The sequence below is a fragment of the Aquarana catesbeiana genome, linkage group LG12 (genome assembly GCF_042186555.1).
Source record: "Aquarana catesbeiana isolate 2022-GZ linkage group LG12, ASM4218655v1, whole genome shotgun sequence".
In the NCBI taxonomy this organism is placed as follows: Eukaryota; Metazoa; Chordata; class Amphibia; order Anura; family Ranidae; genus Aquarana; species Aquarana catesbeiana.
This window is the reverse complement of record NC_133335.1, coordinates 154600528-154613668: the sequence shown is the minus strand read 5'-3', so window position 1 is coordinate 154613668 and position 13141 is coordinate 154600528. Positions and strand designations below refer to the sequence as shown.

General features: G+C 47.6%; 1 protein-coding gene across 1 annotated transcript in view; it reads left to right on the top strand.

Annotated features, from left to right (window-relative positions):
* Positions 1-13141, top strand: part of KCNH4 (potassium voltage-gated channel subfamily H member 4) — a gene marked incomplete at its 3' end in the record, with an annotated part of 923392 nt that overhangs the window by 662975 nt on the left and 247276 nt on the right. Inside the window, 1 exon segment of the mRNA XM_073606110.1 lies at positions 11480-11556. Within this exon segment, the coding sequence (XP_073462211.1) occupies positions 11480-11556 (77 nt within the window).

The following is a 13141-nucleotide window of genomic DNA, read 5'->3' as shown; positions in this document are numbered from 1 at the left end:
TGATTTCAATGGGCAGGAGCAGTGGAGGAGCAATATACACACCGCTCCTTCACCGCTCCAAAGATGCTGCTAGCTGGACTTTTTTTACCGTCCTGCCTGCACACCGCTCCAGTGTGAAAGCCCTCGGACTTTCACACTGAAGAGACAGCAGCGGCTCCTTCAGGGCGCTTTGCAGGCGCTATTTTTAGCGCCGTTGCTCCTGCAAAGCGCCCCAGTGTGAAAGGGGTCTTATCCACAGCTCTTACCTCTGCATCCCTTTCCTCCCATCATTTACCCCTACACCCACCTCTCACCTCTGCATGCAGCTCTCCTCCCCAACACACAGCTATCATCTCTGCATCCATCTACCCCTCAACATTCTTTGCAGAAGCATGGCGAGTAACAGGCTCTGAGGCCAAATATCTAAATGATTTAGGTAACTGAAGCATATTATGAGCTAGGGAAGAGAAGACATACAACTTCATCTGCTCCCCACGTGCCCAATGCCCCAAAAACAATATCCCCAAAAATGTAAGTAGCCATAAGAGGGGTGGAATGTGACCTATGGAGAGATTTACTTTTGTTAAAATGAATCAGTCCTGGTGGAGTGACAATTTTCAGCTGCCTCTCATTGACATCATAAGACCCATCATCATCAGTGACTGAAACTTACCCACTGCCACTATGCGTGCTTGCCACAGGCTCCTCATGTATATACAATATATTTCCATTTATGTCAAGCAGCCTTGTGTCCTTATCTCTGTTGCTGCATGTACGTCAGTTCATTTTCCTCTATGCAAGTTCTCAAAAAATATTTGAAACTTTTTTTCATATACTTAAGCCTGCCTACCTTTTATCCTAATGTTACTGGTCTGATGTGAAACTTTGTTTTTTGCTTTTGTTTTTTTTTTTGTTTGTTTTAATTTAATATCAGCCCCTCATATGTCCTCAATACAGCACAACAAAAGGAAATGTAGAAAAATATTCACACCAAATAAGAAAATTGTCTGAAGTTGGAAAATTACAAATCTAGAATTTCTGAATATTAAAAGATTTGTTCATCCCTAACTGCCACCTTTTGCTAATTGAGTTTCAGAATAGTCACAAAGGGGTGAATTTATCATTTTTTCATCCAAGATTCATGCAGATTTTACTCAGGATTCACACATTTTCCCAATTGAATCCAATATGAACAATGTCTGAACCGTCGATGAAAAGATAAATTGATTCCTACCAGGGGCGGATCCAGGGGGGAGGCAACGGGGCAATTGCCCCCTCCGAGAAATGCAGATAACTGAGAGCAGGGTGTGTGAGAGAGCCGCTGGGCGGCTCCGTGACTGAGAGAGCCGCTGGGCGGCTCGGTGTCTGAGGGAGCCGCTGGGCGGCTCGGTGACTGAGGGAGCCGCTGGGCGGCTCGGTGACTGAGGGAGCCGCTGGGCGGCTCGGTGACTGAGAGAGCCGCTGGGCGGCTCCGTGACTGAGAGAGCCGCTGGGCGGCTCGGTGACTGAGGGAGCCGCTGGGCGGCTCGGTGACTGAGAGAGTCGCTGGGCGGCTCCGTGACTAAGAGAGCCGCTGGGCGGCTCGGTGACTGAGGGAGCCGCTGGGCGGCTCGGTGACTGAGGGAGCCGCTGGGCGGCTCGGTGACTGAGAGAGCCGCTGGGCGGCTCCGTGACTGAGAGAGCCGCTGGGCGGCTCGGTGACTGAGGGAGCCGCTGGGCGGCTCGGTGACTGGGGGAGCCGCTGGGCGGCTCCGTGACTGAGAGAGCCGCTGGGCGGCTCCATGACTAAGAGAGCCGCTGGGCGGCTCGGTGAATGAGGGAGTAAGTGAGGGAGCCGCCGGGCGGCTCCATAGGCGAGGGAGAGCCGCCGCTCAATGTGTTTGTGGGCGGGCTGCTGCCTGCTGACCAATCAGGGAGCCGGTGGGCGGGGGAGCAGAGAGATGACATCATCTCTCGGCCCCCGCCCTGCATCCCTGCAGTTCAACTTCCCCCCTCCATGCAGGCAGCTGCGGCAGCAGAGAGATTACATCATCTCTCTGCTGCCTGTCTCTGGGACACAAGAGACCACCTTAGCAGGTGGCAAGTGACAGGCGACGTGGCAAGTGACAATCCGCAACATGTGGCAGGCTACGTGGCAAGTGACATGGCAAGTGACAATCCGCAACGTGGCAAGTGAAAATCTGCATCTGGTGACAGGCGACGTGGCAAGTGACAATCTGCAACGTGGCAGGCGACGTGGCAAGTGACAATCTGCATCTGGTGACAGGCGACGTGGCAAGTAACAATCCGCAATGTGGCAGGCGACGTGGCAAGTGACAATCCGCACAGTGGCAGGCGACGTGGCAAGTGACATGGCAAATGACAATCTGCAACGTGGCAGGCGACGTGGCAAGTGACAATCTGCGTCTGGTGACAGGCGACGTGGCAAGAGACAATCTGCATCTAGTGACAGGTGACGTGGCAAGTGACACACTCGGGGCTCCCACTGATTCTGCATTATGGTGAGTTAAACTATTTAATTTTTTATAACAATGTAATTATGGTAATAATGCGCTTCAATCATCCTGACACCATAACAACCATGGTGCCGTGATGATTGAAGCGCCAACACCAGCCATTTCCCCGATAAATGTACCCCAAAAAAATATATTTTCTGGCAGTGCCCCTCCCGAGACTAGACTCTGGATCCGCCCTTGATTCCTACAGCGTCAGTAGGTCTGTTATATTATGTAACTTTTCCTGTAAGGCCTTATGCACACTGGACATTAAGTCCCTGTGTATTAAATCCCAGCATTTCCAGGTAGCCATGGGGCACAGGTGCAGTGTCCAGCCCTGCACCCAGCAGTCTGTTAAAATCTTTGATGGGATGAAATATGCTATGGCTGGGAGCTGGACTGAATGGTACTCGTGTTGAGGGCTGTACGTGTTCTGGGCCATATAGCCAAAATGTAGATTTCTTATGTTCTGTGCATTCTTCCCTGTACGCATACAGCCCTAAATGCCAATATCATTTGTTACAGTGTCCAGCCGCAGTGTAATATAGCCTGTCAAAGATTTTGACAGGCCGCAGGCAGTGGGACTAGAAGCTGCACTTGTGCCTCCTGGGTGTCCACAAACACCAGGATTTGAAGCAGACAGGCTAATTGCCCAGTGTGCATGAGACATTAGGCATAGTGGTCCTTTATATATTTTATTAATATGTCCACCCTCCCTAGCCTCCTAACCTAAACTAACTTAGAAACCCCCATCCAAGTGCTTACTTACCTCAAAATAAAAGCCGCAGCCTCCTCTACTGTTTACCAGTCAGAAATTTCTTTTACCACTGGCCAAATATGTGAAGTGGCCCCCATTAGACTGGAACAGGGCTGTAGTCAGAGACCCTTGGAGTATGAGCCTAATTTAAGTCAGGGAGCTAGGATAAGGTGCTAGTTGTCTTTTTACTAAATTTGAACTTGTTCTTTGCGTCTGCAGCTCAGTTCCTTGCAGTATGAGAAAGGGCAATGGTGGAGCGTGTATATTATTTTGCAGTAACTGAGATTACATATTTCTAAAAGGGAAATTATGTTATGTCATTGCTATAAAAAAGCCATGCAGGGTCATGGCTGAAAGCAGACACACATTAGAAATCAAAGCAACAAACTACAAAAAGCTCGGGATCAAAATGAATGTCATGAAAGGATAAAATGCTGTTACACTTGATGGTAAAAATAAATCCCCCACTTTCCATCATATCTTCTATGACTCAGCAGTGCCTGCTAATATTCTCTTTATATCTGTCCTGCTTTTCCCCCTTTAGAGATATCCAGTGTGGCAAATTAACTATCTCTTGTGTCTCTGCTAATTAAGCAAAGTAAATGGATGTTCTCAATTTATAAGTATGACAGAAGCCACTACAGGGAAATGCCCTCACATCTTCCAAAAAGAAAAAAAAAGAAAGCAGCTGCTTTTGCTGTATGTAAAATGACTTTGCTTACTAGCACATCCAACTGAGCCACCTTATGCTTTACATAGCTAATAAGCAGGTAACACTGGATTTATGATATTAAATAGCACCTATCATTTTCTAGCAAACAAAATATGTGTGAAACTCCACTTTAGTTCAGAGCAAAAAACATTTTATTTAAATTATATATACAGTGACGTAGCCGGTGAGGTCGCCCTGGGCGCAACATTTAGAGGGGAGCAGTAAGGGAAATCTCCCCCGTAGAAAATTGCTTTAGATACAAGGATACAAGGATATACAGTATCTCACAAAAGTGAGTGCACCCCTCACACTTTTGCAAATATTTGATTATATCAACATTATTGACAACACTGAAGACACTTTGTTACAATGTAAAGTAATGAATGTACAGCTTGTATAACAGTGTAAATTTGCTGCCCCTCTCAAAATAACTCAACACACAGCCATTAATGTCTAAACTGCTGGCAACAAAAGTAAATACACCCCTAAGTGAAAATGTCCAAATTGGGCCCAATTAGCCATTTTCCTTCCCAGTGTCATGTAACTTGGTGTTACAAGGTCTCAGGTGTTAATGGGGAGCTGGTGTGTTAAATTTGGTGTTATTGCTCTCACGCTTTCATACTGGTCAATGGAAGTTCAACATGGCACCTCATGGTAAAGAACTCTCTGAGGATCTGAAAAAAAGAATTGTTATCTACATAAAGATGGCCTAGGCTATAAAAAAGATTGCCAAGACCCTGAAACTGAGCTGCAGCACGATGGCCAAGACCATACAGTGATTTAACAGGACAGGTTCCACTCAGAACAGGCCTCGCTATGGTCAACCAAAGAAATTGACTGCACATGCTTAGCGTCATATCCAGAGGTTGTCTTTGGGAAACAGACTTATGAGTGCTGCCAGCATTGCTGCAGAGGTTGAAGGGGTGGGGGGTCAGCCTGTCAGTGCTCAGACCATGCGCTGCACACTGCATCATCCCAGAAGGAAGCCTCTTCTAAAGATGATGCACAAGAAAGCCCGCAAACAGTTTGCTGAAGACAAGCAAACTAAGGACATGGACTACTGGAACCATGTCCTGTGGTCTGATGAGACCAAGATAAACTTATTTGGTTCAGATGGTGTCAAGCGTGTGTGGCGGCAACCAGGTGAGGAGTACAAAGACAAGTGTGTCTTGCCTACAGTCAAGCATGGTGGTGAGAGTGTCATGGTCTGGGGCTGCATGAGTGCTGCCGGCACTGGGGAGCTACAGTTCATTCAGGGAACCATGAATGCGAACATGTACTGTGACATACTGAAGCAAAGCATGATCTGCTCCCTTCAAAGACTGGGCCGCAGGGCAGTATTCCAACATGATAACGACCACAAACACACCTCCAAGAGGACCACTGCCATGCTAAAGAAGCTGAGGGTAAAGGTGATGGACTGGCCAAGCATGTCTCCAGACCTAAACCCCATTGAGCATCTGTGGGGCATCCTCAAAGGGAAGGTGGAGGAGCGCAAGGTCTCCAACATCCACCAGCTCCATGATGTCGTCATGGAGTAGTGGAAGAGGACTTCAGTGGCAACTTGTGAAGCTCTGGTAAACTCCATGCCCATGAGGGTTAATGCAGTGCTGGAAAATAATGGTGGCCGCACAAAATATTGACACTTTAGGCCAAACTCAAATTACCTGAGGGCCACATGACAAATTTTCATATCCCATGGGGGCCGCATGCAAACTTTCAAACTTCAAAAACAATAAACTATATACAGTTGTAGTTGCTGCTTGCTACCAGTCACTGCTTACTGCCAGATGCTTGGCAGTGTTTGCTCTGCGTTAGATGAGCCAGGTTTGCTCTAAGTGATGGGTGGGCTGAGAGTGACGGGTGGGTTGAGAGAGAGAGGTAGGAGGGAGGGTTGAGAGAGAGGGAGGTCTAAGAGAGGGGGGCTGATAGAGATGGGTGGGCTGATAGAGACAGGTGGGCTGAGAGAATAGGGAGGGCTGAGAGAGGGGGGCTGAGAGAAAAGGGAGGGCTAGGAGAGAAGGGAGGGGGCTTAGCGAGAGGGGGGCTGAGAGAATAGGGAGGGCTGAGAGAGGGGGGATGGCTGAGAGAGATGGCTGGGCGAGAAAGGAGGGGGGCTTAGGGAGAGGGGGATGGCTGAGAGAGAGAGAGGGGGACTGAGAGTATAGGGATGACTAAGAGAGAAGGGAGGGGGGCTAATCGAGGGGGGAGGACTGAGAGGGGGTGAGAGGGGAAGGGCTGAGAGAGAGGGGAGGGGGCTTAGAGAGAGGGGGGCTGAGAAAGAAGGGAGGGGGGCTTAGAGAGAGGGGGGCTGAGAGAGGGGGAAGGGCTGAGAGAGAAGGGAGGGGGCTTGGAGAGAGGGGGGGCTGAGGGAGAAGTGAGGTGGGCTTGGAGAGAGGGGGCTGAGAGATGGGGAGCTGAGAGAGAAGGGAGGGGGCTGAGAGAGAAGGGAGAGGGGCTTAGAGAGAGGGGGGCTGAGAGAAAAGAGAGGGGGCTTAGAGAGAGATGGGGCTGAGAGAGAAGGGAGGGGGGCTTAGAGAGAGGGGGGCTGAGAGAGAAGGGAGAGGGGCTTAGAGAGAGGGGGGCTGAGAGAAAAGAGAGGGGGCTTAGAGAGAGATGGGGCTGAGAGAGAAGGGAGGGGGGCTTAGAGAGAGGGGGGCTGAGAGAGAAGGGAGGGGGGCTTAAAGAGAGGGGGGCTGAGAGAGGAGGGAGGGGGGCTAAGAGAGGGGGGAGGGGGCTTAGAAAGAGGGAGGGGGAAGTTGGGGGGAGATGAGAGACCCCTAGCACTGTTCCTGCAGTCCCACCTCTGTCCCAGTCTCTGTCTGCAGGTGTGTATGATGATGACAGACAGTACTTTCCATACCATGATGCCAGTCTCCTGCTTCGATCCGTCCAATTCCAGAAGCTCCCACAGCAGCCTGTGCCTCCTGTCCTCTGTGACAGCTCTATGCCCCCAGTGAGCGGCGAGCCTGTCCTCCAGCTTCGGACCTCACATCAGAGCGCGCAGAGGAACTTGAAGCATGGGGTACGCTGCGCCCGCTTGCCTTCTAGGGAAGGCGGGGTCAGGGGGCGAGGTCAAGGAGGAGGCGGTGCCACGGAGGAGCTCTTCTCCCGAGTCCCGGGCTCTCGGGCTTATCTGCCCTCGGCCGGCCCCTCGCTGTTCACTGCCATGTATCGATGGATGCCCGGCCGCCCACACCTCCCCAACTTCACACATCAGAGAGCGCCCTGCTCGGCGGGCCATTTATAACCAGTCCGCGGGCCGCAAATGGCCCGCGGGCCGGTACTTTGAGACCACTGCTTTAGGCCCAATTTGGACATTTTCACTCACTACTTTACATTGTAGCAAAGTGTAATTTTTCACATGAAAAGATATAATAAAATATTTACAAAAATGTGAGGGTGTACTAACTTTTGTGAGATACTGTAATGATTGGAGCAGTGCGCTGCAGTTCCCTCCGTGGCCGCCAGGTGTCGCTGTTGTGTGCTGACACTCACCCAACCTTTAGTGCCCAGAGATTGGCCGTCCAATGTTATTCTTTTGGAGGAGTTGGGCGGTGGGCGTGTCCCAGCGGTAGTAGGACGCAGTTGCCAGGTTTGCCCGCAATGCTCGGCTGTTGCGGGGCTCAGGCGGTGTTTGCCGCTGTGCTGGTGGCAGTGATCATGTCCTGCTGGCTCTAATCCGACAATGGCTGATGAGTACACCATCTTCTGGGAGGAGGCCCTCCACCCTAGCCCTGGAACATACAGGTAATCACACACCTGACTGGTCACTCTGCAGCCTGGTCACATATTTAGGTTATCTGCTGAGAAAAGGGGAGTGAGGGGCCCCAGAGTGGTTGGAGGGAGCCCCAGGATGGTTGGTAGAAAAGGAGGGGGCCCCAGGATGGCTGTTGGAGGAAGAGAGGACCCCTGGGAGGCTGGGGGAGGAGGAGAGGGCACCTGGGTGTTTGGAGAAGAAGGAGAGGGCCCCTGGGTGGTTTGCAGAGGGGGAGCGGGCCCCAGGATGATTGGTGGAGAAGTAAAGGGCCCTGGATTGGTCAGCAGTGGAAGAGTGAGTCCTTGGGTGGTTGGAGGAGGAGGAGGCCCCTGGGTAGTGCCGGGTTAGGAAGAGAGGGCCTTGGGGTGGTTGGTGGAATAGAAGGGTCCCCAAGGTGGTTGTTGGTGGAGGAGAGGGCCCACCAGGTGGTTGTTGGAGGGGGAGAGGGTCCCCCAGGTTGTTGCTGGAGGCGGCGGGGGGGGAAATTGCCCCCTTGGCCACTCTGATGCCCTATAAAAGAGGCACCATTGTACCCACTCAGCCTCCGCTTGCTAGAGACCTGCCCCTCTAGTGATGCCAGGGCCAGTTGCCAGGGAAAAGAGTGGAGCGGAGCCAGTCCCACATATCTGACATCAGAGACGGACATAGGGGAGCTGGAGCCCTTTGCCCTACAAAATGACAGCACCGAGGAGCCTTTAAGCGGCTGCAGGGGGAAATGGGGGGGATTGTTTCCTCTACATGCTGCCCCTTCTATCTACATCCTGCTGTCCTGAGCTCCTGTGTACTCCCCCCATCTCATCTGCTGCAGTACTGCCAGGTTGACCCCTCCCCTCTCCCACCTGCTGCAGGGGATCTGTCGGGACGGAGAGCGGGAAAGAAGCCACTAAATGTGTCATTTACCAGCCCCATCTTGAGTGAATGAATAGAGTCAGTGATCTGTACCAATCACTTACTCTGTCCATTCATAACTAAGGCATAGTAAACTGTGTTTACTATGCTTCCGATTGTGAATGAACTGGAATCTCTGTACAGAACTATTCCTGTCCGTTCATGCTGTACAGCTGAGGCTTCAGAGATGGAGATTGAGGGCTGTGTCCCCAATCTTCTTTCTCTATCTCAAAGGTAAAACATCAGAGGTCTGTTTAGACCCCTGATATTTCACCAAAGCCCCCCAATGGGGCTCCTAAAAAACTGTGAAAAATAATGAAAAAAAATTGTAAAATAAATAAATAAAATAAAATGGTAAAAAAATGAAAAAAAAAAAATACTTACACCAGTGGTGGAACTACCAGGGTCACAAAGAACGCACTTGCGACCGGGCCCTGGCGTTCCACCACGGTGGGGGGGGGGCCTTTATGGCTCTTTGCACCGGGGCCCTAAAGGTTCTAGTTATGTCTCTGGTCTAATGTAAGGGAGGACTCTTATGTTAGGGCAACTTTGATGGAGGCTTTGATGTAAGGGGGAACTCTAAGTTTTTTTTTTAATTTCTTAGCTTTGCTTTACTATAGTTCTTTCTCTGTTGTGTTGAACCATATCATGCTGATTACAAAAATGATCCAAGTAAGACTTCTTCATTAATTTATAAAACTGACTGTTTTTGGCCCGTGAATATTTGTAAACTATTCGATATAGCCCTCATACTGAAAGGTTTGGAGACCTCTGCTTTAGGTCTTACATTCTGAGTTCTTACTCTCCATCCTTTTCTACATGTATGTTTTGGTGGCAGATTTTGTAGTCTAGTTATGTCTATAGTCTAGATTGGCTGGTGGGTATGGCAGAACACTCAATGCTGAGAAAACCAGAAAACTACAGAAGCTTCAATATCAGATAATGTTTGGCCCCACTTTTCCATTTGTGGTTCCTAGCTCTGAGGTGGTATCCTGTTTACAGGACGGAAGCAGGCTAAAGCAAGCCTTAATGTTTGCCTATTCATTAAGGACTGTATGGTAGGAGGTGGACGGAAGGCGTGTGATCAGACGCTTACATCAAAACATGTATGGTTTAATCATGTATAGGGAATACACACATATAAAATAATGAATCATACAAATACTACATTGCATACAAACAGGTAACAAAAAAGGCACTAGAAAATAAATTAAAATTGGGGTATGCCCATGTTGAGGCAAGTTGTTAAAAATGGCTGACGCGTTTTGAGGGTAACCTCTTCATCAGAGCCAGGAGAACAAGAGCACAGTCTGTATGGGCCGGTAGGCCGACATGTGTACATGAAAAGGGGTGGCTAGTAGGAGGGGATATCCTGTGGTGGATGGTTGTTTAATCCAAGTTCCATACTAGTCTTTGTCCGGGTTTTCTAGGTAGGGTATAGATCAGGACCGTATATACCGTACACTACAGACCTACTTACGAATGTAATCGGACTGTAAATTAAATGTATTTTCCTTTTGTGATGGAATTGGCTGTCAGATGTGCCTTTATCCAGTGGATATGTCGGAGTGGCTGAAGTCCCAAAAACCTCCTGGGATGTGGAGCCGTGTGATCCTGGAGACCGGAGGGGGGAGGGGGCGCTCCTGATGTGGCTGCAGCTGAGGACGCTCCAACAAGATGCCTCTCACTGTCAAGGATAGGAAGGTCAGGGAAGGGAAGGCCCCTTCCCTTATTTTGATCTCCTGTACTAAACTGTAAAAAATCACAGAAGGGGAGGGAAAAAGATAGTTAATTTAAACTCTTTTTCTATGTCTTCCATACTAAAGAGGATTACATCACCATCCTTCTGACAAGAGTGCAGAGAATGCCAAGCACCCAAAATCCTATGGAATGTTGCTATAACACAAAATAGTGGCATGTTCTTTTGTGATTTAAGCACTCCTCGGGTGGAAGCAGGGGTAAGCTAAGTACATTAACCAACTTTTTTGACCCACGGGTGTTTTTCAACCGTTTTGTGCAGCACATTGTGCAGCACATTAAAATGGGAAGGCGCCGCCCACCAAAAAAGTGGACCTTACTATTTAGGTGCATTTAAAGTATATATAAGAGAAAATATTTTCTGTGTTGCAGCTTACTAGATCTTACATGTAATAAACATTAGTTTACCTTTCTCAGGTTAGGTTCATTTTGGTAACATTACCCATTGATAGAAATCCTTTGTAACTTTCTGAGCACTGAATAATAATCTCAAACAATGTTATCAGCTTTTAAATTATCTTCTGTTTACTTCCAAACCCCTATTCTTTGTATTGGAGAAGAGGGGGAAGTATCTTTAGTCCAAATTAAGAGAGCAAACTAGGGTGCTGATCTACCATAAATATGTGAGTGTTGTCACCCTGTGACAGTGTGCAGAGGATGCCTATTGCAGAGGATGCCTAAAATCTGACTTGTATCTTAGCACAGACTTCAGGGAAAATCAGTGAGTCCATCACATAAGCTGGAAATTACATTTCTGAGGGCTTTCTATACACCAACAATGTACAGAGCACCTCCAGGTTGTCATGTTGCTTAGAATTTTACAGAAAATTACAGCAGATTGAAAAGGGAAGGCAATTTTGTAACCAATCATCCACCCGTCTTCTATTCATAGATCGCTTTTCATTGATTACATCAATTGTCTCTGACTGTTGATTGTGTGTACATAAGAAATTAATTCCCAGCATATAACTATGCATCCAGGATTTCCTGATGGGTAGATGTTTTACAGTAAAATAATATAACACTTGATCGTTATAACTGGTATTGCTCAGTATGTTCTGGTGTTATTTCATCCAACACATGTAAATGCTTAATGTGTTCTAATATTTTTTCTTCTCCCTTTCAATTAGGTATAAGCCTGGTTAACCCAATCTTAGCAGCTGAAGCTGAGGAGATCAAGCAGAATATATGCAGGCTAAATCAGGAGGTAAGAAATGAACAACACTGTGTTTTCCAACACCCAATGTATTACTGCTATTCACAACAACTAAGCGTGCTTAACCAGTTGCAGCAGCTACAAGATTTAAAGCTAAACCCCGGACACAAAAATCAATATATCCCTCCATAGACACACAATACACAAATTCACTTTCTCAAATGCCTTTGCAATCCCAGGTATTACCTTGCTAAAGTAGCGGTGAAATTATCACTCTACTGCACATAGCCTGTCTAGAGGGCAGAGCTATGGGAGGGACCCAGCAGGTCCACCCACTACAGGCTGTCTGCAGCAAATTAGAGAAGGGGGCGGAGACAAGACCAGTCACCCTGCACAAGGAGAGAAAGCAGCAGTGACTGGTCTTTATTACAGGAAGCGTTTCACACTGGATTACTGCACAGATCTGCAAGAATTACATCAAGCACACCAATATTCAAGAGAGAATACACATGATTTATGTATTTTGACAATGTTTGCTTATCCTGGAGTTCAGCTTTAAGACCCTTGCTACTGTCACTTGGCTTGAATTTGAATGAAAAAAAAATAAGGCAATGTGAAACACAAAGGTTTTATATACTGTATGCTCTCATTACATATAGTCAGGGATAAAGCATGGAATGCTTTATTCAATTCCATTTAAAAGCCATCAAATCCATGGTATAAACCCATTCTATAATACCCAGTCTGGTGCAGTGGTTATGCGGGAACTGATCTGATGCACCAACTTTTGAGATACAAGCAGAAAATGTATGCAGGAGGCTCAGTGATTGGAGTTAAGCTAAGTGCTGACCTTGAATGCAGCAAGGCAGGAGAAGATATGACACTCTTTTTCTGCATTTTACCCTCTCCCCAGTGTCTGAGCAAACGAAAAGAACAATCAAAAATAAATGGAGAATTTATCAGGATAGGCTGTTGAAGGAGAAATACCCTGAATTACCTTGTGTGTGTTGTAAAAGATGCGCAATTAGATATCCTGATAAAAAGCAAGTATAATGCTGAACGGGCAAGAGGAACGTTAGATGTGGTTACTGTAATTCTCATGGGTCCCTTAGAACTTAGGCAGTGATCACTGATCAATTTGAAAGCGTATGGCTAGGTAATCATTTCATCACTTGTAGTTAGTCTACATGCTGACCTACCACGAACTGCTGCTTTAGAAATGAAGCAGAAGAATTATGCATAGTGATGCCATGGCCCCCCTGGGTTTCAAGGATAGGTATTATTTGAGTTTCTCAGATCACAAAGATTTGGAATTTGAATGTTTTATTATTTGAATTGTATGTACTGCTTTGTGACCAGTGATTAGACATATCACGTATTAAAGCCAAAACCAAAAATGTAATATATTGTTATTAGTTATTTCCCACCTCTGTTTTCACCTGGTGATTTGCCCAGTAACACACCTTCTGCATTAGAGAGCCTCCACTCTGGATGAAGGAGCAACAAACACAACAGGTAGCATTGTCAGTTTGGTGGGAGGAGAGTGTTTACATGTACTAGCAGATTTAAATACACTAACAAATTGAAACCAAACTCCAGCTAACACTTTACAATCAGTTACAGCTAACAAGGGCTG